Source organism: Dryobates pubescens, chromosome 25, assembly GCF_014839835.1.
Source record: "Dryobates pubescens isolate bDryPub1 chromosome 25, bDryPub1.pri, whole genome shotgun sequence".
Lineage (NCBI taxonomy): Eukaryota > Metazoa > Chordata > Aves > Piciformes > Picidae > Dryobates > Dryobates pubescens.
Genome location: NC_071636.1, coordinates 1,063,080 through 1,084,006, shown reverse-complemented (window position 1 = coordinate 1,084,006; position 20,927 = coordinate 1,063,080). Strand labels below are relative to the sequence as shown.

Here is a 20,927-nt window from a genome sequence, read left to right as displayed (position 1 = left end):
AGCTGGGGGGCTGCTGCCACGAGCACTGCTCCAAGGAGGGAGCACTGGGGCTGGCTTCGTGGGACACCTGGGGGGTGCAGGTGGCTCTGTGGAGCATCCATAGGTTCATGGGGTACAGGTGGCTTCGTGAGACATCTACAGCTCCAAGGGACACACGTGGCTCCGTGGGACACTTAATGGTTCTGTGGAAGAGGAATGGCTCCGTGGGACATCCACGGGGGGGACACAGGGCTCTGTGGAACATCCACTGTGCCAAGGGCCGCAATGGTTCCGTGGGACAGCCACGGGGCCGTGGGACAAGCAGAGCACCATGGGCCCTGCACGGCTCCATGGGACACATGCAGCACTCCTGGGAAGGGACAGTGGGAACAGGGTACCCCTTCCCCTGGCCAGGACCCCTCCTCAGCCCTTACAGCTCCCACATACCCCACACACCCCCCGCCCAACCCCTTCATCTCTGTACCTCCTGTATCCCCCCATCTCCCCATGTCCCGCACCCCCCCCCCCATAGGACCCAGCCCTGCCTGTATCCCCCCCCAGCCCCCGTGCCACCTCACATCCCCTACAGCCCTCACACAGCACCCACGCACCCGCACTGCCCACGCCCCCGCCGTGTGCCGGGGCGGGAGGCCGCTGACCGGGCGGGCAGGGTCCAAGGCTGGGGCTGCGCCGGGCGGGGCGGGGCTGGGCGGGGGCGGGGGCGGGGCTGGGGTTCGAAAGCCTTCGCCACTCGCCGCCGGCCGGGCCCCGGCACAGCCGCCGCATCGCCGCACCGGGGCCCGGCACTATGAGCGGCCACGTCGGGGACCTCAGCCCACGGCAGGCGGAGACGCTGGCGCAGGTGAGCCGGGACCGGCGGCAGTGGCGGGGGAGGAACGGGAGCCAGGCTTCCGGGGCTGCTCCGCTGCAACCTGCACCCGCGGCGACGGGCATCACCCACGCCCGCCCCCCGCGCCGCTCCCGGGGTGCTTCCGCTGCTCCATCTCCCTTCCTCTCCCGGGCCCAAACTCACGGGCTGAGCCCCACTGGAGGGCTGCCCACGGGGGAAGGAGCCTCCCGGCTGGGTCCTGGGGGTGCCACCAGCTGGACCATCCCTCCGGCGGCCCGGCCTGCGGAGACCGGGCACCGAGGAGCCCTCTCTCATCCTCCCCACCGGGAAACTTTCCGCGCTGCCATGGCAACTCCTGGGCCCGAGGATGCACAGCCAAAGGGGTGGTGGGCACCTCCCATGGCACTGCTTGCCCTCCATGGTGGCCGTGCCGTGCCTCCACTGGCACCTCACCGAGGTGCCAGGCTTTATCTGGATTCTACCACACCGAAAGGGCAACGATGGAGACTTTATCTTATCGCTGTCTTTTCGACCCAATCAAACTCCACCGCGGGCAATGACCCCGGCGGGGTCCGGAGGCCAGGGGGTGGGAGTAGGCATGGGGCATGGAGACAAAACCCTCTGGGTGCCAAGTGGTGCCAAGGGCAGGCGAGGAAGGCGAGCTGCAGAACCCATCCACCAGCACCTTGTTTTCCTCCGTGTGAAGAAGCTAATCCCGGGTTTAATTACACCTAAATTCAGCGGCAGATAATCTAATCAGGCTCCTTACAGGAAGGTCCCAGGCTGGTACAGAGATTTGGCCTGCAGCCTGCCCAGGGTGTGCAGGGGCCACGTGCCAAGGGTGCCCCAAGCCCTGCCACCCCCTCTTCTCCCCTCCCAAAGCTTTGCACCTTGCCACACTTCTGCCAGCTCTGGCCTGGTTGTGACTTGCTGATGTGGTACTGGAGCAGGGGGCACAAGGTGATATCACAAAGGCTGCTGCTGGCCATGGCTGCAGGGTGAGGCTGCCCAGTGGGACCCTCCTGGAGGGAGCCCAGCGGGTGGCAGCTCCTACTCACCCCCTTGTGCAAGGTGACCAGCGTGGGCACACCTGGCACTTGGTGGCTGACCTGGAGATAGGCCCCTGGCAGATACCAGCCACTCGCCGTGGCAGGGAAGGGACAGTTTGTGTCCCTTTTCTCCATGGACAAGTCCCACTCCTGGCTGGGACTTTGTTTGAGGGAGAGGATGGATAGAGAGGAGGGAGGGGGGGACAAACCTCCAGCCCTGGGGCTCTTGGGGTGGGAGTGAGGACCCCCTGAACGGTTCCTCTTCTTCCCCCAGTTTCGGCAGAACCTGCAGGACGTGCTGGCCTCCTTGCCTGCCCAGGATGACTATTTCCTCCTGAAATGGCTTCGAGGTAAACCTGGGCTGGGGGAGACACAGCGGGGAGAGGCTGGAATACCCCACTGAGGGTCTGTGTTCTCTTCCAGCACGTTCCTTCGACCTGGCCAAGTCAGAGGCGATGCTGCGCAAGGTGAGAGGACAGCCCACTTTGACTGGGGGAGGGGAGAGCCATAGCTGACGTCCACCTCCCACTTGTCATCTGGGATGGGCCACCAGGACAGTCCCTTCCTGCCATCAAGGCTGACCTGCCCCTGGGGAAGATCCCATCCTGTGGGATGGATGTGTCCCCAGCTCCCCCCCACCCCCAGCTTGCTTTGCTGCCCTATCACCACAGCACATCGAGGTCCGCAAGTACATGGACGCCGACAACATCATCGCTTGGGAGCCCCCAGAGGTGCGTGTCCCCAGCCCTGGAGCGGGGGGCCACGGAGGGGACCGTGCCCCCAGACTGCAGGGGGAGCCGTGTGGGTCCCCCTGAGCCTCCATGGCGCTCCCACAGGTGATCAAGAAGTACATGTCGGGGGGCATGTGCGGCTACGACCGGGAGGGCAGCCCCATCTGGTACGACATCATCGGGCCGCTGGACGCCAAGGGGCTGCTCTTCTCCGCCTCCAAGCAGGACCTGCTCAAGAACAAGTTCCGTGACTGTGAGGTGCTGAGGCACCAGTGTGAGAAGCAGACCGAGAAGGTGGGTGCCTGCCTGCCCACACCCCGCCAGGCCCCCCAGCCCAGCTCCCCACCAAGCTATGTCCCTGCCAGCCCCATAAGTCCACATCTGCTCCGTCTCCACGACCAAGTGTTCTACCCAGGTCTACAGGTCCACATCCAGTCCATGTCCTTTCCATCTCCACACAAACCATGTTTCTCCCAACCTCATTTTGTGCTGTGTCCATCCCCACCAGCCAATATCCTCCTCAGCACTATAGGTTCACATCCAGTCCTGCCCCACCAGCCCAAGCCATAGAATCATTAAGGGTGGGAAAGACTTCCAAGATCATCAAGTCCACCTCCTGTCCATCCTGCCACAAACTACGTCAATGCCACCCCCATAAGTCTGTGTCTGGTTGATTCCCAACAGCCAGCGTCCTCCCCAGCCCTACAGGAACATGTCAGTGTATCCCCCTTAGTCCATGTCCTGTCCATCCCACCACAGCCCCATAAGTCCATGCATCATCCACTCCTGCAAGCCAGCCCTGTAGGTTCACACCCTTGCCACCCCCACCAGTCCATGTCCCTCCTCTCCTCCAGCCCCACAAGTGCATATCCTGTACATCCCATGTCCCTGCAAACCCCACAAGTCTGGGGTCCATCTTCACCACCCAATGTCCTTCCCAGCCCCATGAAGTCCATCTCCTGTCTCTGCTGCCATAGACTCTCTAAATCCACATCTGGTTCACAGATGTTCTCCCCAGCCCCACCAGCCCATGTCCACATCCCAGCACCCATGCCAGCCCATGCCTCTTCTTTTCCCTACACCAACACTTGGGAATAGGCTCTGGCCAAGGGAAGCCAACCCATCAGGGACTACCTCATCCCTGGGGCTGGCCAGAAGCTCCCCTGCTCTGGGTCTCCACAGGGGCTGGGGACCACCTGAGCCCTTACCCCAAATCCTCCCATCTCAGCTAGGCAAGAAGATCGAGATGGTGATGATGGTCTATGACTGTGAGGGCCTGGGCTTGAAGCACCTCTGGAAGCCAGCTGTGGATGTATATGGGGAGGTAGGGACCCTCTGCCTTAACATTTCCCCCCCTGCCCCTTCCCTGGCTGGGGACCAAGGCCACCTCAGGCTGCAGAGGTGATGCAGGGATCCATGCTGACTCATGGCCTCGAGGGATGATGCAAGAGCAGTTTCCTGCTGGTGCACTACGCCCCCTCCCTGGCATTTTGGGGTGTGGGGTCCCATCCTGCAGTCTGCCATGCTCGCTCCATGCCCTGCTGGGTATTGTGGGGTGGGGGTAAATGACCCAGAGCTGAGCTCTTTCCACCCTGCAGCTCCTGACCATGTTTGAGGAGAATTTCCCCGAGTCCCTCAAGCGCCTCTTTATTGTGAAGGGTGAGTCCAGCCCCAGGGTCCCACCCCGCCCAGCTGGGTGCTGATCCCCACCCTGACACCCACCATCTGCCCCCCCAGCCCCCAAGATCTTCCCCGTGGCCTACAACCTGGTCAAGCACCTGCTGAGCGAGGACACCCGCAAGAAGGTTGTGGTCCTGGGATGTGAGTCCTGACCCCCCCCTCCCCTTGGGGTTGTCCCTTGGTGGGGTGGAAGCCAAAACCAGGGTGCCATGTCCCCTCCTGCACCCTAAACCTGAAACCCCAACACTGAGGGAGTCCCAGCCGGGCTGGGGCTCCCCACAAGGGCCACAGCCCCCTCCATCCCCTGCCATCTTCCACCCCCTCAGCCAACTGGAAGGAAGAACTGCAGAAGTACATCGACCCCAGTCAGATCCCAGTGGAGTACGGGGGCACCATGACAGACCCCGACGGGAACCCCAAGTGCCTAAGCAAGGTGAGAGAAGGCCACCCCAACACCCCTGGCTCCTTGATGGGGAAGAACAAGTAGCGCCTCCATACCCATCTGCCCCCTCTTGCAGATCAACTACGGGGGCGACGTCCCCACGCACTACTACGTGCGGGACCAGCTGGCGCAGCAGTACGAGCACGCCGTGGTGGTCAACCGCGGCTCCTCCCACCAGGTCGAGTACGAGATCCTCTTCCCTGGCTGCGTCCTCAGGTGAGGAGGGGGCTCCAGGCCAGGGGCGGTGCTGGGCAGCGCGGCAGTGGTGTGGGACCACACGGACCCTCCTGCACAGGTGGCAGTTCAAGTCGGAGGGAGGCGACGTGGGTTTCGGGGTGTACCTGAAGACCAAGGCTGGGGAGCGCCAGCGGGCAGGGGACATGACCGAGGTGTACCCCAACCAGCGCTACAACGCCCACATGGTGCCCGAGGATGGATCCCTCACCTGCTCCACGCCTGGCATCTGTGAGCCTGCTCCCCTGCCCCTGGGGTGCTGGGTGCCTCCCAGGGCTGTGCCCCAGGCCCCTGACACCCCCCGCCCCGTCCTCCTGCAGATGTCCTGCGCTTCGACAACACTTACAGCTACCTCCACTCCAAGAAGGTGAGCTACAGCGTGGAGGTGCTGCTGCCTGACACTGCCTCTGCCCAGCAGATCCAGAACACAGCAGACAAACCCAGCGAGGTGGCCCTCAACCACAAGCCCTAATGATGACCCTCTCGCAGCCCTGGATCCCCGACACATTGCAGGGGGACCCTCTGAGGTCCCACAGCTGGGCAGGCGGCTGCTCTGTGTCCCCAGGAGGGCTGGGAGGATGGAGAAAAGGGGCTGAGCCCCTGGAGCTCACGCACCAAAGTGGGGGACTGGAGTGGCACAGAGCACCTGAGGTCCCCCCTCTCTCTGTGCCTTATGTAGGTCCTGGGCCCACCTGCTGCTGTGTGGCGTAGGCAAGTAAAGGGACAGACTGAGCTGTGTCTTGGCTGGTTTTGTCCCCCAGCTCCTTGCTGCACCCTCAGCCCCTTTATCTGCTCCTGCTGACCCTCTTGATGTCATAACCAGCACTACTCTCCCACTCGTCCCGTAACCAAGCCTCTAACTCCTCTCTACCCCCACAACCAGCCCCTGCTGCCCTCTCAGCTCCATAACAGGACCTAACTGGCTCCTACTGACCGTCTGGTACCATAACCACACACTGGTCCCCCTGCCCAGCGCCGTAAGCGGGCACTGCTGCCCCGCTCAGTCCCAGAGCCAGGCCCCACTGCCAACTGCCCTGTCAGCCCCATAACCAGCCCCGTGCCCCTCTCCAGCCCCGCAGCCAGCCCCGGTCCTTCCGTTTCCCGGTCCCGGCTCCACTTCCCGTCCACATGGCCGCCGCCGGGTGACGCAGGGTCGCGCGCGTAGCCAGGCCCCGCCCCCTCCACCGCCATCTCGCAGCCGGCGCACGCCGCAGGGCGGGGCTTGGTGACGTCGTAGCCGGGGCGGGGCGGGGACGTGCGGCAACCGTGGCGGCGGCGGCGGGAGCGCGCGTGCCATGGGGACGGCGGAGCCCGACCGTTACCGGGACACGTGGGTCCGATACCTGGGTGAGCACCGGCACCTACACCGGCTACCGGGCACTGACACGGCCTTGGGCACTGACCCCGCGCACCGCACCGGCTACCGGGCACTGACCCTGGGCACTGCGTCGCGTATCGGGCACTGACACTAGGTACCGAGCACGGGAAATTGCACCAGGCGCTGATACTCGTCCTCAGGCACTGAACCCGAGTGCCGGACAGGGTACCGGGCACTGGCACCGGCTGCCGGCACCACACACTGACACTTGTCCTTGGGCACTGACACTCAACACCGGCGCCGAGTATCAGGCACTGGAGTGGGCACCTACACTGTGTGGGGTACCGGGCACTGCCGCTGGGTACTAGTACCGGATACTAACGCCGCACACCGGGCACTGACACTGGGTAAGGGCACCACACACCGAGAGCTGACACCGGGTACCAGCACTGCACACTAGGCACTGGTACAGAGTACCAGCACCACACTCTGGGCACCGCCACTGGACACTGCACCATGGGACAGGTCACTGGTACCAGATACTGGCACTGGGTACCTGGACCAGTCACTGCTGTGTACTGATTGCTGTCATCAGCGCCAGGTACTGGCATCAGGAACCGGCACCAGTCACTACCACCAGTGCTGGGTACTGGCACTGGATACTGGGACCAGTCGCTGCCACTGGCCCCAACAGCCCCCCACCGACCAGCGGCAGCAGGGCTCCAAGGCGACCCAGCTGCCCCAAGCCCCTCTGTGCAGGATCCCTCCCTCCTTGCACCCAGGGACACCCCCAGAGCAAGGGTGATGGGGACACGACTGACCCCCTTGACCCCCAGGTTACGCCAATGAGGTGGGCGAGTCCTTCCGCCCCCTGGTGCCCGTGCCGGTGGTGTGGGCCAGCTACGGCGTGGCCAGTGCCTACGTGACCGCCGACGCCATCGACAAGGGCCGGAGAGCTGCCACCGTGAGTGTCACCCCTCCCCCCCTCCCAAACTACTCCCACCCCACACTGACACCCCCCCTCCCTCCAGGCCCACGCTCAGGACCCCGCCCAGGCCACACGAGTGGGGGTGGCCGTGGTGGACACCTTCGTGTGGCAGAGCCTGGCCTCGGTGGCCATCCCTGGCATCACCATCAACCGCCTCTGCGCCGCCTCCCTGGCCCTGCTGGGTGCCCTCACCCGCTGGCCCCTGCCCGTCCGCCGATGGACCACCACGGCCCTGGGGCTGGCCACCATCCCCCTCATCATCACCCCCATCGACAGGTAAGGGGCACACTGCCTTGGGGCTCACCTCCCCCTCCCGGCAGTGTGGGCTCAGAGCGAGCTGGAGGGGACCATGGAGCATCCCCACCCCAGAGTGGCTTTGGTGGGGTGCAGCCAGGACACAGCCCCATGGCGCAGAGATTAGCATGAGCTGGGGATTAGCGAGGGGTGGCTGCACTAAGCCTGGCTTTAGTAGGGTTGGGGCCTTGGTGACATCAGGAACAGGGGCCCTGGGGGGTATGAGGGACGGCTCCAGCCCCCTTTATCACAGCCAGTGTCATCTCCCCAGGCCCCCCTGACCCCTCCTCTCCTGCCGCAGGACTGTGGATTTCCTGATGGACTCCAGCCTCCGCAAGCTCTACGGGCCCCCAGGAGAGCCCCCGGCCCCACACTGAGCCCCCAGGCTGGGGACACTGAGGCACACTGCTGGTTTTGGGGTGCTGTGACCCATCTACTGTGAACCTTTGCTCAGGTGACGGCCCCAGAGCGGCCACCCTTCCCCTTGGCTGGTCCTAATAAACCATTTCAAACCTGACCCCAGGCTGGGTGATCCTTGGGTGCCCTGCCAGAGCTGGTGGGGACCCCCTGCCCTGTGCCTTTCTGGAGGAGGCATATAGGTCTGGCTGAGCTCCCCACCCTGGAATGGGGGGGGTCCCAGCACCCCCAGAGCAGTCCTGATCACACACCAGCACCGCCAGCTCCTATCTGGACCCCCTCCATCCCTCTGCACACTACCACCAGCCCCCTGGGACAGTCCCCAGAAGGAGCTGCCACCGTGTCCAAGCTCTTCAGTGCTGCCTCCAGAGACCCAAATCCTCCCAGCCAGAAGCCACCAGGCTCCAGCACCACAGGCTGGGGCCATGCCACCATAACTAGAAGCCACACCTGGTACCACCAGGAGGTACCACCAGGAGATGTGGCTTCCAAGGGTGGTGGCACAGCCCCAGCCCATGCTGGCATCCACAAGGTACCACCATGAGATGCTTCAGAGAACAGAAAGCCTCCTTTTATTGGGGGAGGAGAGGAGGGGGTCCCCAGCTCACAGCTAGCTCCGTGCCAGGCTCTGGTAGCCTGGACCCACCTCCTGCCCTTTCTCTGACTCCCTGGAGGCCAGGGCCCCCACCACGCTCTGCAGCTCGGCCTGGAAGGGACAATGACCTCTCAGCCGCCGCCGTCGCCGTCCCCTCAGGCGCCAAGTGGCCAAGGCCAGTCCCAGCAGAGCCCCCACCAGGGTGGCTGCCAGCAGGGCACTGCCCAGCAGGGCCAGGGCAGCCAGCAGGAGCCTCTTCACCGTGCGGCACGGAGCTGGGGACGGCAACAAAACAGCGAAGCAGGAGGGGGCTCAGGGGTTGCCTCAGCACCTGGGGTGGTGGCTTTGGGTCCACGGGGAGGGGGTTGGGCTGCCTGCTCACCTTCATACCATGGCACCTTCTCCTTTTGCACTAGCAGTGGTCCAACTGTCTCCTGGTGGAGCTTGCCCTCTCCTGGGAACCCTGTGGGAGGACGTGGCTGGTACTGCCCGTCCCAGCCTCTGGACCCCCCTCCCAAGACTCCAAATGGAATCAGAGGATGGTCTGGGTGGAAAGGGACCTCCAAAGGTCATCCAGTCCAACCCCCCCACCCCCTGCAGTCAGCAGGGGCATCCTCAACTAGATACAATCAGAACTGTCAGGGTTGGAAGGGGCCTCAAGGCTCAGCCAGCCCCAGCCCCCTGCCATGGGCAGGGACTCCTCACACCACAGCAGGCTGCTCACAGCCACCTCCAGCCTGGCCCCAGGTTGCCCTGAGCCCTTCGAGCCTCACTTCGAATATCTCCAGGGAGGGGACCCCAATAATGTGAGGCCACTGCAGCCCAGTCCCAGTACCTGGCAGCTCTCCGAAGAGGGCGCCCCCAAGCGGACAGCTGGTGTCACAGCAGCGGCATGGGGCACTCTCTGATGGGTCCTCTGCGTTGTGCCAGCTGAGAGGAGAGGAGAGAGCTGAGGGCAGAGGTGTAGGGGAACCCAGCCTCCCCCACAAGACCTACAATGGTGCCATGCCAGCAAGTCCCTCCAGCTCTTGCCTGGACCTTGCTGTCAAGTCTTGGCCACCCCAGAGGGAGATGCCCCCCAGGAGACACCAAGCACCTTCCCAATTTATCTGTCCCAGGAGGAAGCTGGGACCTGTGGTGATGCCACCTGGCTGCCATGGGAGGAGAGGTGGCACCCTGATGGCAGTGGGTTGGCTTGGTCCCCCAGATGCTTCCCCTTGATGAGTGACTTCTGCTTCCAGAGCACCCGTGGGTGCTGGTGTCCTGGGACACTGGCAGGGACCCTTCCCCAGGGCCAAGCTTACCTGGCTGTGGCTTGGCTGTAGAAGCAGGTCCTGGCACCATGCCCCTGGGCACTGCCAGGTCCCCACACCATCAACAGGCAGTGCACATAGACCTGCCAAGAGACCACCATGGCCCTCCTCAGAGACCCTGCTCTCCTCCCACTTGACCTCCTGGCCTTGAGGCCCCCCCAGCAGGCACCAGGGAGCCCCAAGAGGGATGGTGTTTCAGGAGCCACAGCTTGTCCCTCCCTAGGGCCTCCATCCTGCTACCAAGGATCACCCCAACCTCACCTCCTCCTCCTCATGATCATCCTCCAGCACAGGGGCCAGGATGGTGAGCTGGAGGGTGGACATCCCTGGCTGGTGCCGGACAGACAGGTTCACCAGCTTCTGCCCATGCAGGCACCTGAGCATGGAGAGCAACACAAGGGTGTTCCCAGGCTGTCTCCAGCCCTTGGGCATCCCTTCCCCATCAGGAGGTCTTGCAGGACCTCAGGGAGCCTGGAGGAGCAGTTCCCACCTCCCCCCAGGCACTGACCCATAGCTGTTCACCACAGTGAAGACCCTGCTGGGGCGTCCCAGCCGCTCTGCGCTGGTCCCATAGCACTGCTCCACAGAGATCTTCAGAGGGACGCTGGGGCTGAAGCTGGCCCTGGCCTCCAGGCGGATGGCAGAGCTGGGGCTGAGCACCAGTGGCTTCTTCATGGTACTGGGGTCCTCTGAAGAAGGGAGAGGGGGTTCAGGGTGGTGGCATCCCCAAGCTTGTCCCACCACAGGCAGGGACATCAGGCACGTGCCAGGCCACCACCCCGAGGTGTCTTTGCCTTCTCATGTGCAAGTCAGATGGCTACCCACAGCTTCCACATTGCAGAGGCCATCCCCTGTCCCTGGAAGGAGCCACAGCACCTTCCTGGCTCCCACCATGGAGCTGAGAGGGACCACATCACCCACCAGGAGGGCAAGTGGCAGCTGACCCCCAGAATCCAGGCACAGAGCTGGGAATCGCTCAAGCCACCAGGCCTGTGGAAGGTCCTGCAGGGATGGACACCTGCTGCTGCTGGGTCCCAGTGCTGAAGCCAGCCAGGAGAAAGCACTGCTTGCTGCTGGTCAAGCTCAGGAGACCTGGTGGGACCCATCCTGGGGGCTCATCCCCCCAAAGCTGGCACCTAACACCAGGTTCAGAGCGCTCACCATCCAGAAGCCTCAAGGTGAAGTTCATGATGGGCTCCTCCCAGCTGGGGTGAGCATGAGCCTCACCAGTGAGGGTGGTGGCAGCAAGTGCTGAGTCTGCAGCCCTTGTCCCCACAGCTGAGGACACCACTGGAGCCACCACTGTAGGACCAGAGGACTCTGAAGCAGCTGAAGCCATGGTGGTCCCTGCAGCAAGGACAGGGTTTAGCCAGTGGGGCTAACATGCTCACTGGGAACTGCATTGCCCAGTCCCATGGCCCTGGGCAAGGCTGGGGACAGAGCAGGAGCTGCTCATGAGAACACACCAGCAGCCCACCAGTGGCTCGAGACCCTCCCCCCAAGCCAGGTCCTTACAGCCCTGGCAGGACCTGGGGGCACTTGGAGCTGCCTGCAAGTCCCTGTGCTCCAAACTCTCCTCCCAAAAGTGCAAGGTCATTTGAAAGAGTCTCCTCTCCAGCAAGAAGTGTTGCACCAGCAGGTCCAGGAGAGCACCAGGAGCCAGCCCTGGGCAAAGCCAGGCACCACCCTCCTCCCCCAGACGTGGGTGCCAGCACCCACACTTCCCTCAGTGCAGCCAGGGCTTGGGAGGACCACGGGAAGCAGCCAGGGGGTTCCAGCCCCACTCACCTGCCAGCCCCAGCACAGCCTCCCACAGCAGCACCCAGCAGCACACCCCCATCATCCTCAGCAAGCAGCAGCCCCAGCCCCACCACCTGGGGACCTTTAAAGGCCAGGGCTGGGTGTCAACAGGCCACAGCTGATGGTGCTTGGGGATTTGCTTGGTTCTCTGGGCAGGTCCCACAGACCATCCCAGTCCCATCACCAGGGGCTCACCGCTCAGCCCAGCTTCCATCACATAGTCCTACCACTCAGTCTGGTCCTGTGTGTGGTCCTGATCCTGAGCAAGGTCCAGCACCAGGTAGTTTTGGTCCCAGTAATTTGCCCTGGTGCCAGTTGCACTCTGTGGACCGGTCCCACCGCTCAGTCTTGGTCTTATGGGTGTTCCTCGTCCCATGGTATGGTCCCAGCTCATGGTTCTCCACACCATCCTAGGCCCACCACAGTTTTGTTCCCACCACTCAGTCATGACCCCAGCCCTGGTCTTCAGTGCACCATCCCTGCCCCACCATGGTCCTGCTTGCAGCAGGAATGAGGTCCCAGCACACAACCCTGGCCCCACAGTCCCAGCTTGGCCCCATTGATTGAGAACAAAAGCCCACAGGAGAAGGCTGCTGGGTGCTGGGACAGGGGTCTCCAGCAGGAGGACTTTCCTCCCACCCTTTGGCCCCAGGCAAGTGCAGAGCTGCTGCTCTCCAGCTCGGGGGTTATTGCTGGCCACCAGGACAGCCTGGCTGGGGACAGCAGTTTGGCCACAGGCAGGACAGAGGCCTGCTGAAGGACAGGAAGGAGAGGTGTCCATGGCTCCTGTCTGTCTCAGGTGGCCCCAAAACTCCATCACAGCCCTGTCTGCGTGGGTGAACCTGGTGGTGTGGGCAGAGAAGGTGGTGGAGCATGTCCCCATGGGGACATCATCTCAGGCAGGCTCTGCAGCCAGCCTTCTGCCTCAGAAGAGGCTTTTCCACTCCCTGTCTGCAGAGGCTACTGGTTGTTGAGCTGGGCTTTGACACCAGCACCCAGCAGGAGACTTCAGCACGTCGTGGGAGACATCTGTGGACCCCCAGGTTCCCCCAGGGAGAGCTGCCCCACACTGGGAGTGCCCCAAGCCCACCCTGCGCCCCCAGCACCCGCAGGCAGCAGCGCCAGCGTCCGAGCTGCCGGCCCCCGTGACGGCTCCAGGCTGGCCACCGCCGCTCACGTCCACCCAGCACTGCTGGTGCTTCGCCTGGAGGAGCCCCAGGGTGAGCCCTGGGGCCACCCCTGGAGATGGGGTGCACCCACCAGCAACGGGACCAGCACCTGATGGCTGGAGTGAGTTGTGTCACCCGTGGTCAGCCCAGAGACCTTCCTGCTGGACACCTGTGGGAGGCAGCACCCAGCAGCTCTGCAGAGGCAGCAGGATGGATCCAGGTGCTCCTTACTGCAGCCCATGCCTCAGCATGGAGAGGCCCCCATCCCTCCCCATCCCCTGCAGAAGGAGGAGAAGGCTGGAGGCCAGCTGGACCATCCTTCCCTGAAGAACTGCCCCATCCACACCTTCTTACAAAAGTAGAACTGCTTCTTTATTTCTGTCTTTACAAAGGGAGCAGAACAGGGGCTGGGGGCTGGTTGGAGGACCTCTACCGCTGGGGAGGCTCAGCCACAGGTGGCCACCTCCATGCCCTGCCAGGGCCACTCTCAGCAGGATGTGGCATTGTTGGCGTCATCCAGCCCGGCCGGGATGCCCAAGGTTTGTCCCCGCCATGGGGTGGGGATGGATCCCATCCTTGGCTCCCCCCCTGCCCCATGCCCAGGGGATGGCATCACCAGGATGGTGGCCACCAGACCCCACTCCTCCCTCCTCCCCACACCAGTTCTCACCAGACCCCGTGGGCCTTCCAGGATGTCCCTTGTGGGGACCAGGGCCACAGGGCCCTCCAACCAGGACAAGGGGGCTCTGGAAGGGGACCTGCTGCACCAGTGCCCCTCACCCGTGGGGAACACGAGCCCTTTGGAAAGTGCTGGGGCTGTTAGGGTGGGTTCTTCATTCTCCAGATGGCTTCAGGTCACACCTGCCATGGACTGATGGCTGAGAACATGCTGCATTCAGCACCCTCATGGGCTGGAACCTGATGGAGCAGTGTGGTGGGTCCAACACACAGCCCCAAACCCAGGGCTCAAGGGAGAGGGGGTGATTTGAGGAGCCCCTCGAGGTTTGGGTTCCCTCCTGGCAACTCTGCCCAACCCAGGCAAGGAGGACCCCACGCTGCTGCCGGCCAGGCACGCCTGTGCCCGGCGCTGCCACCCCACAGCACGCCCTCAGCGACACGGTGGCACACGTCCTGCCCCCGCTGTGCCATGGCCTTCATGAGCCTCTCCTCCAGCTTTTCCATAAGGAAGCCGTGGATCCTGCTGGGCAAAGACACCCCCAAGCTCCCCAGCCCCTGAGCCCTCAGAGGCAGGGCTGGGGCAGAGGCTCCGCTCCTCGCCGGTGGGCGGCGGCAGCCCGAGCTGGGGCTCTAGGGGAGGGTCCCCCGGGGTGTTTCTGGGCGCCACAGCCTCCAGCTGGTGCTGCTCGGGTCCCATGGCAAGACAGCACGAGGATGAAGGAGGAAAGCACCTGGCTCTGCCCTGGGGCCGGCGGGGTGCCCGCCGCCCCCTACCACTTCAGGAAGTCCCTGACGCGGCTCCACAGCTTGGTGATCCAGAGGTTGACCCCCAGGTCAGTCAGGTACTGGATCTCGGGCGTCAGCATCTTGCGGCACAGCTTCTGGTGCTTCTTGTTGATCTTCTTCTTCAAGTTGTAGCCCAGGATGGATTTCTCCCCCAGAGGCTGCCAGGGTTGCATGGAGGACTCTTGGATGGCGCTGGCATCCACGGGGTGCCCCCCGTCGATGCAGATGCTCTTCATCTTCTCGTTCTCCCGCTGCAGCTCGGCCACGTCCTTGGCCATCCGCTCCCTGCCGTAGGCCTCCACTTTCCGCCAGAAGGTGGCATTGAAGTAGCGGTAGAGCTTGGCGTCGATGAGGTTCCAGGAGGTGGCCTTCTCGTAGAGCTCCGGCGTCAGCCGGGAGACGGTGGAGCCCTTGCGGGCGTTGAGCTTGAAGTAGAGGACGTCCTCCAGCTGCCAGCACAGCAGGTCCTTCAGCAGCACCAGCGACTCGTCGAAGTACTCGAGCAACATGACGAGGTGGAAGCGGCGATCGATCTCTCGGATGTGCTCCTCCACCAGCGGGCTCTCGGCGTTCATGTTGTTGTCGTAGCCCAGGTCGAAGAAGAGGAGGTTTTGGAGGTAGTGAGCGTTGAACCCGCTGGGGTCGTAGTAGTGCCAGGGGTCCCGGAGGAACTCGGCCAGCTTGTCCTCCCCGGCCAGCTTCCAGGTGAGGGGGATGACGCGGCCGAAGTAGTGGAAGGAGGACTCGAAGAGGTAGGCAGGGTCCCGCAGCACGGTGACGAAGGCGGCGTCGGGCGGCAGGAGGCTGCGCACCTCGCGGTGGCGGAACCGCATGTGGTTGCAGATGATGTTGAAGCAGGCGCCCGGGCGGTAGTGCTGCACCTGGCTGCGCTCGAAGAAGGCAGGGTAGTAGAAGTCGTTGCGGCCGTTGGGGAAGGCGAACTTCAGGCCGTGCTTCTCCCCGAAGCGGAAGAGGATGTTGAGGATGGTGCTGCTGGCCGTCTTGTGGGTCTTCATGAACATGATGTTGAGCTTGGGCGAGCAGCTGCGGCCCGGCGCGCTGCCCGTGCCGTTGCTGGACGCTGCCGGCGCCTTGCTGGTAGCCGGGTAGGAGGAGCAGGAGGCGGGGACGGGGAGCCTGCTCGGGGAGAAGAGATGGGACGCTGAGGTCAGGGCAGCTCGGAGAGTGCGGCACAGACCCCGGGAAGGCTTGGCCGGTTTCCTTCCCGCGGGAGCTGGAGCTGGGGATGGGTGCTGGAGCTGGGGATGGGTGTTGGAGCTGGGGATGGGTGCTGGAGCTGGGGATGGGTGTTGGAGCTGGGGATGGGTGCTGGAGCTGGGGATGGATGCTCACCCTGGACACAGATGCTGGACCTGGGAATGAGTGCTAGACCTGGGGACAGGTGCTGGACCTGGGGACAGGTGCTGGACCAGTGGATGGGTGTTGGACCTGTGGGTGGGTGCTTTCCCCCAGGGTCCCTGGCAGAGACGAGCCTGGCTTTGGGAAGAGCTCCCTTCACCCCTAGCCATGTGCCCACCAGAACCTGGGCACCCTCTTGTAAGGATTCCTTGGTGAGCAGGGCAGAGCCCACCGCCCCCATAAGCTCCCTGACATCAGATGCACCTCTGAGTCACCAAGCTCATCCAACCCCTGGACAACCCCAGCCACCAAGGATGTGCTGCTGTGGAGGGCTTCACAGTGGTCAGCCCCCACCAGGCATGGCCATTGTGGCTCTGGCCCAGGTGATGTTGAGATTGCTTTGGGGTGAGCTCTCCGTGGCTGTAACTCCATGGACAGGAGCTGATCATGTTCTTGCCCCTTGTAGGAGTTATGGAGGATCCAGTACTCCAGGAAAGAGGAGAATAATGCCAGCTCATGGCCCCACAGACAGGCTTGTGTGTCATCTGAGATGCCCAGAGCAGGGAACAGAGACCACAGAGCTGAGTGACTTTGGACACTGCTGATGAAGTTACAAAGCTGATCCCTTGACAATGATCCCAGCTGGCAGCACAGGTTGGCACAGAGCTTACAGAGCACCCATGGGTGGATCTTCTTTGTAAGCTCAGGGACAAATGGAACAGCAGGAGGGATGGCCAGGAGCCAAGTGCTGCACTGAACCTCCCTGTGACTGTCTCTGTGGGTGAGAGTTTACCTGGAGGAGCACCCTGGTTAACCTTGAAGGACAAACCTGTGATGAAGAGCACCCAGATAACTCCCCTGGCTCTGCCTGCTGCTACTGGCTGCCAGGGAACGCCTCCTGTGGTTCTGTTCCTCCTCCCAGGGGATGTGAAGCTGCAGTGGACCTCCTGCACCACCTCATCCCCTCCATCAACCAGGAACTGAGCACAGGTCCCCCCAGACTGAGTGTCCCTAGCCCTTCAGGGAGATGGGGTTCCTCTTCCCCCCACCCATGGGACAGGGCACAGGAAGCTGTAGGAGAGGGACACCACCTTGGTGTGAAGCCACCAGAGCCTGAAGAGCCCTGGGGACCACACCATTTGGGGGTGCCCAGCATGAAAGGGGGTGGCCAAGCTGCCAGGGGACCCCACACTCACTCTGTCATGCTGACTTGCAGTGGGGGGATGGCATAGGAGTAGAGCAGCAGCATGAAGCTGGTCAGGAGGGTCCCCAGGACGAGCCCCTTGCACATGGACCTCCAGTGCTTCCCATGGTGCAGCATCGTGGTCACCTGTGGCCAGAGAGGAGAGAGGAGAGCCATTAGCACCGGGGAAAGGACTGTGTGCCTCAGGCCACAAGCAAACAAAGCATGAGGTCACCTCATGGGCATGGGAAGTCCTGGGAAGAGGGACAGGAGAACCTCCCCAGACCTGCTGGACACCCTTTTCTTGTTGGACCCCAGGATGCCACTGGCCCTCCTGGCCACGAGGGCACACTGCTGTCCTGTGGGCAGCTTGCTGTCCACTGGCATGCACAGACATGCACACACACTGGGACAGAGACACGTGTGTGCTGTTCATGTGTGTGCACACACAGGGCCACACATCCACCTGCACACACAGGGACACAGGCTGGTGTGCACCCAGGTGTTGCACACAGGGACACAGAAGTGCACAGATCCCTGTGCATCCTGCAGCACTACCTCCAGTTCTGGTGCTCCCAGCACAAGGACATGGAACTGCTGGAGAGGGTCCAGAGGAGGCCACCAAGATGATCAGAAGGATGGAGAACCTCCCCTATGGGGACAGGCTGGGAGAGCTGGGGCTGTTCAGCCTGGAGAAGAGAAGGCTCCAAGGAGACCTTAGAGCAGCTTTCCAGTACCTGAAGAGGCTCCAGGAAGGCTGGGGAAGGACTTTTGATAAGGGCTGGGAGTGACAGGGCAAGGGGCAGTGGATTGAAGCTTGAGGAGGGCAGATTGAGACTGGAGATTAGAAAGAAATTCTTTCCACTGAGGGTGGTGAGAGACTGGAGCAGGTTGCCCAGGGACATTGTGGATGTCTCCTGCCTGGAGGTGTTTGCAGCCAGGCTGGAGGTGGCTGTGAGCAACCTGCTGTAGTGTGAGGTGTCCCTGCCCATGGCAGGGGGCTGGGGCTGGCTGAGCCTTGAGGTCCCTTCCAACCCTGACAATTCTATGATTCTAAACACATAACACACACATGTATGCACTCCTGCATCCCCCCCCAAGGACATGCACACATGCAGGGACACAAGCACCCCCTCTCCATACACATTTATGCACACAGACATCCCCCATGCACCCTCACGAGTGCCCAAGGGCACACCAGGACGTGCATGCATGCACACACAGAGATGTGGATGCACAGACAGCCACAGCCCCTGCAGCAGGCAGCCCCCACACCGTGCCCAGCCCTGCTGCCCCCTCCCCGGTGCTGCTCTTCTTCCCCTTGGCCCCCATCACACCTGCCCAGCCGCTTGCTGTCGCTGATCACCGCAGGCAGCGACTCGGGGGCGCACCGGCAGCTCCACCGCGCCAGCCACTGCATTGCAGCAGGGCTGTCCTCCGCGGCAGGACAAGAGGACACGCCACCCGTGACCGCGGCAGAACAAGAGGATCTGCCACCCGTGACCGCGGCAGAACAAGAGGACCTGCCACCCGTGACCGCAGCAGAACAAGAGGACACGCCACCCGTGACCGCGGCAGAAAAAGGGGACCTGCCACCCGTGACCGCGGCAGAACAAGAGGATCTGCCACCCGTGACCGCGGCAGAACAAGAGGACACGCCACCCGTGACCGCGGCAGAAAAAGAGGACCTGCCACCCGTGATCGCAGCAGAACAAGAGGATCTGCCACCCGTGACCGCGGCAGGACAAGAGGACCTGCCACCCGTGACTGCAACACCCAGAGCACCTGGCAGCACCCCCAAGCCGGAGTGTCGCCCCTTCCCCCTCCGCCCCCCCAGCCTCACACCCCCGTTCAGTGGCCGCTGGAGCAGCATCACTCTGCTCCCTCTGGCTGCGCTCCGGCTCCCAGCATCCTCCAGCAGAGGCTGGACGTGCTCCCAGCTGCCCTCTGAACGCCACCCCTGCCCCCTGCAGTAACACAGCCGGTGCTCCTCCTGCCCCCCGCAGCGTCCCCCGCTTAGAGCCACCTTGCTCCAGCGGATCATTCCAAAACGCTGGCTGGGAGAGCCGTGGTTTGCACCCAGACTCCGTTTAGCTCCCCCGACCTCCGCGTAGCAAAGACCCCCCCCAAGATTTCCAAGCTCACCCCCAAGGAGGAAGGTTGCCCGACGAGTGCCCAGGGAAGTTACCCGAAGGGTGCCCAGGGTCTGGTGAGCCCCGGCCGCTGCTGCCGCCGGCGTTCCCCTTCTCTGCGGCCCCCCCACCCGGTCACCTCGTGCTGCGGACTGAGATTTCCAGCTCGATGAATAATGAATGGAAAATGCAACCGGAGCCCCGGGCTGCGGCTGGGTGCTGGGCACTGCTCATCCTGGCACCCAGCACGGCAGCAGCCAGATGATGCCGATGGGGTGGGAGGACTTGCTTGCACCCCACAAGCTCGCCTGAGTTACTCCCCCGTCCCGTTGCCCTGCTGCAAGGATCACCAATGCAGGGCTGGCTGCATCCAGCCTTTTCCTGGCTGGTTTGCCAAGCTGCTGGCAAGCGCGGCAGGAATCCACGGGGCACAGTGTGAGTGCAGAGGGAGCGAGAGACCCCACCCCAGAATCACAGCGTGGGTGTGAAGCCCAGAGGGTTTTGCATGCCCGGGAGCTGCTAGGGATTGGTATTAGACAGTGCTCACCATCCACAGCACTGGCAACAGCTAGTGAGAGCCTGGCAGTGCCAGGTGGGACATCCACCCCCACACACCCACCTGCGTGGGTGCTGCCAGCCGAGAGTGAAGCTGCATCCTCCAGGCTCTCAGGCCACAGGGCCACGGGGCACAATGCTGCCAGCTCTGGCACCGGCACAGTTAGCCCCCATCTCGGCTGCCAGTGCAGTGTGGGACCCCCCCCCAGATCCCCCTGGGACACCACAGCCGCCCAGCCGCGTGTGCTGGGATGCCGAGAGGATGCCTTGCTGCAGCCAGGCTGGTTGCCCTGGCGTGGTTCTGGCAAACAGTTCCCAACCCAGTCGCTCTATTGACTTTGCCCTAAACGAGCAGATTAATTATTAATAGGTCCGAGGAGAGAGGCAGCGATCGCGGCGCTTTGCTGGGGCTCCCCTCGGCGCGGGCAGCCGCGGCACCAAGCCTGCAGCCGGCTGGGTGAAACCCCCAGCGGGGGGATGCAGCCCCTCCAGCCACTTAACACCCCCACCCCACCCCCCGCGGGATGAGTCATCTCCCTAAGGGTGGCTCAGGCCACGCAACTCCACAGCCCTCTCCCCATGTCGCAGCACGTCCCCTGGGACATCCCTGAGCCATCTTTGGGTTATTTTTTCCTATGGGAATCACTTCGTTGTGGCCAAACCTTTCCAGGCACGCCGCCTGAGGTGCATCCACCTGCTGCTCGCTCCTCCTGCCCCTACAAGCCCACCGTTCTTCTTTCCACGTGCCCAATTCCATGCCGGCACGATGGTCCCTAGCCCCCTGCCCCTATTGCACCCACCCATAGGTGCCAGCAGCCATCCCCATGCACCCTCCAGCGCCCTGGCCCGTAGAGCCACCCCACAAGCATCCCATTGTCTCCCAGGCTTCACCTTTTCCTTTGCTTAAGCTGCTCTCGGCGAGCCGTCCCTCTCCTCTCCTGGGCTGCCCGGGGCGCAGGGGGAGTGGGTGGCACGGGGCAGGGGTGTCGGTGCTGCTCCGACATGGAATAAGCTCGTCCCGGGCTGCTCCCCGCGAATGCTGCCTCTTCCAAAGCCTCCCTGCCAGCCGCGGTCTTTATGGCATCGCTGGGATCCCGGCCCCGAATCGCTGGCCTTGGAACGGCGAGGGAAAAAAGAAAGGAGAGAAAGAAGTGAGAGCCACTGCCCAGAAGGACGCGGGGCTGCGCCCGGGCACTGCCCGGCTCCCCGGGACGGCCGGGCCAGGCCCTGGGTGCCCGCTGCCACCCCGAGCCTGCCGTCTCCCCACCCACTTGGAGCGGCACAGAGGAGGCATTCAGCCCGCTGCCATCCCGCTGCCTGCCAGCGCCGAGAACAAGGGGGACATTTGTCTCCATCTGCAGCTCCGGCCTCAACA

General features: G+C 63.3%; 3 protein-coding genes across 8 annotated transcripts; 2 read left to right on the top strand and 1 right to left on the bottom strand.

Moving 5' to 3' along the window:
* The first annotated feature begins 709 nt into the window (after positions 1 to 709).
* SEC14L2 (SEC14 like lipid binding 2) lies at positions 710 to 5,702 on the top strand. Its single transcript, XM_054173100.1, has 12 exons — positions 710 to 841; positions 2,153 to 2,228; positions 2,302 to 2,345; positions 2,550 to 2,609; positions 2,715 to 2,903; positions 3,838 to 3,933; positions 4,208 to 4,268; positions 4,347 to 4,430; positions 4,616 to 4,722; positions 4,808 to 4,947; positions 5,027 to 5,196; positions 5,286 to 5,702. The coding sequence occupies exons 1-12, from the start codon at positions 788 to 790 to the stop codon at positions 5,435 to 5,437; spliced, it is 1,233 nt and encodes a 410-aa protein (XP_054029075.1). The 5' UTR covers positions 710 to 787; the 3' UTR covers positions 5,438 to 5,702.
* A 508-nt stretch (positions 5,703 to 6,210) lies between these two features.
* Positions 6,211 to 8,072, top strand: MTFP1 (mitochondrial fission process 1). The gene is made up of 4 exons (XM_009910286.2): positions 6,211 to 6,312; positions 7,120 to 7,247; positions 7,315 to 7,547; positions 7,867 to 8,072. Exons 1-4 carry the CDS (start codon positions 6,261 to 6,263, stop codon positions 7,940 to 7,942), a joined length of 489 nt encoding a protein of 162 aa, XP_009908588.2. The 5' UTR covers positions 6,211 to 6,260; the 3' UTR covers positions 7,943 to 8,072.
* Positions 8,073 to 14,106: 6,034 nt separating this feature from the next.
* On the bottom strand, positions 14,107 to 20,927 carry GAL3ST1 (galactose-3-O-sulfotransferase 1). 6 transcript variants are annotated; one of them, XM_054173247.1, is made up of 4 exons: positions 20,824 to 20,927; positions 20,444 to 20,665; positions 16,879 to 17,012; positions 14,107 to 15,460 (listed from the first exon to the last, which is right to left on the bottom strand). In XM_054173247.1, the coding sequence occupies exons 3-4, from the start codon at positions 17,001 to 17,003 to the stop codon at positions 14,308 to 14,310; spliced, it is 1,278 nt and encodes a 425-aa protein (XP_054029222.1). In that variant the 5' UTR covers positions 17,004 to 17,012; positions 20,444 to 20,665; positions 20,824 to 20,927; the 3' UTR covers positions 14,107 to 14,307. The 6 variants fall into 6 exon arrangements, with proteins under 6 accessions (XP_054029222.1, XP_054029221.1, XP_054029226.1 ...); XM_054173246.1 differs by lacking the exon at positions 20,824 to 20,927 and having other exon boundaries at positions 20,444 to 20,796; XM_054173251.1 differs by lacking the exons at positions 20,444 to 20,665; positions 20,824 to 20,927 and adding an exon at positions 19,054 to 19,204.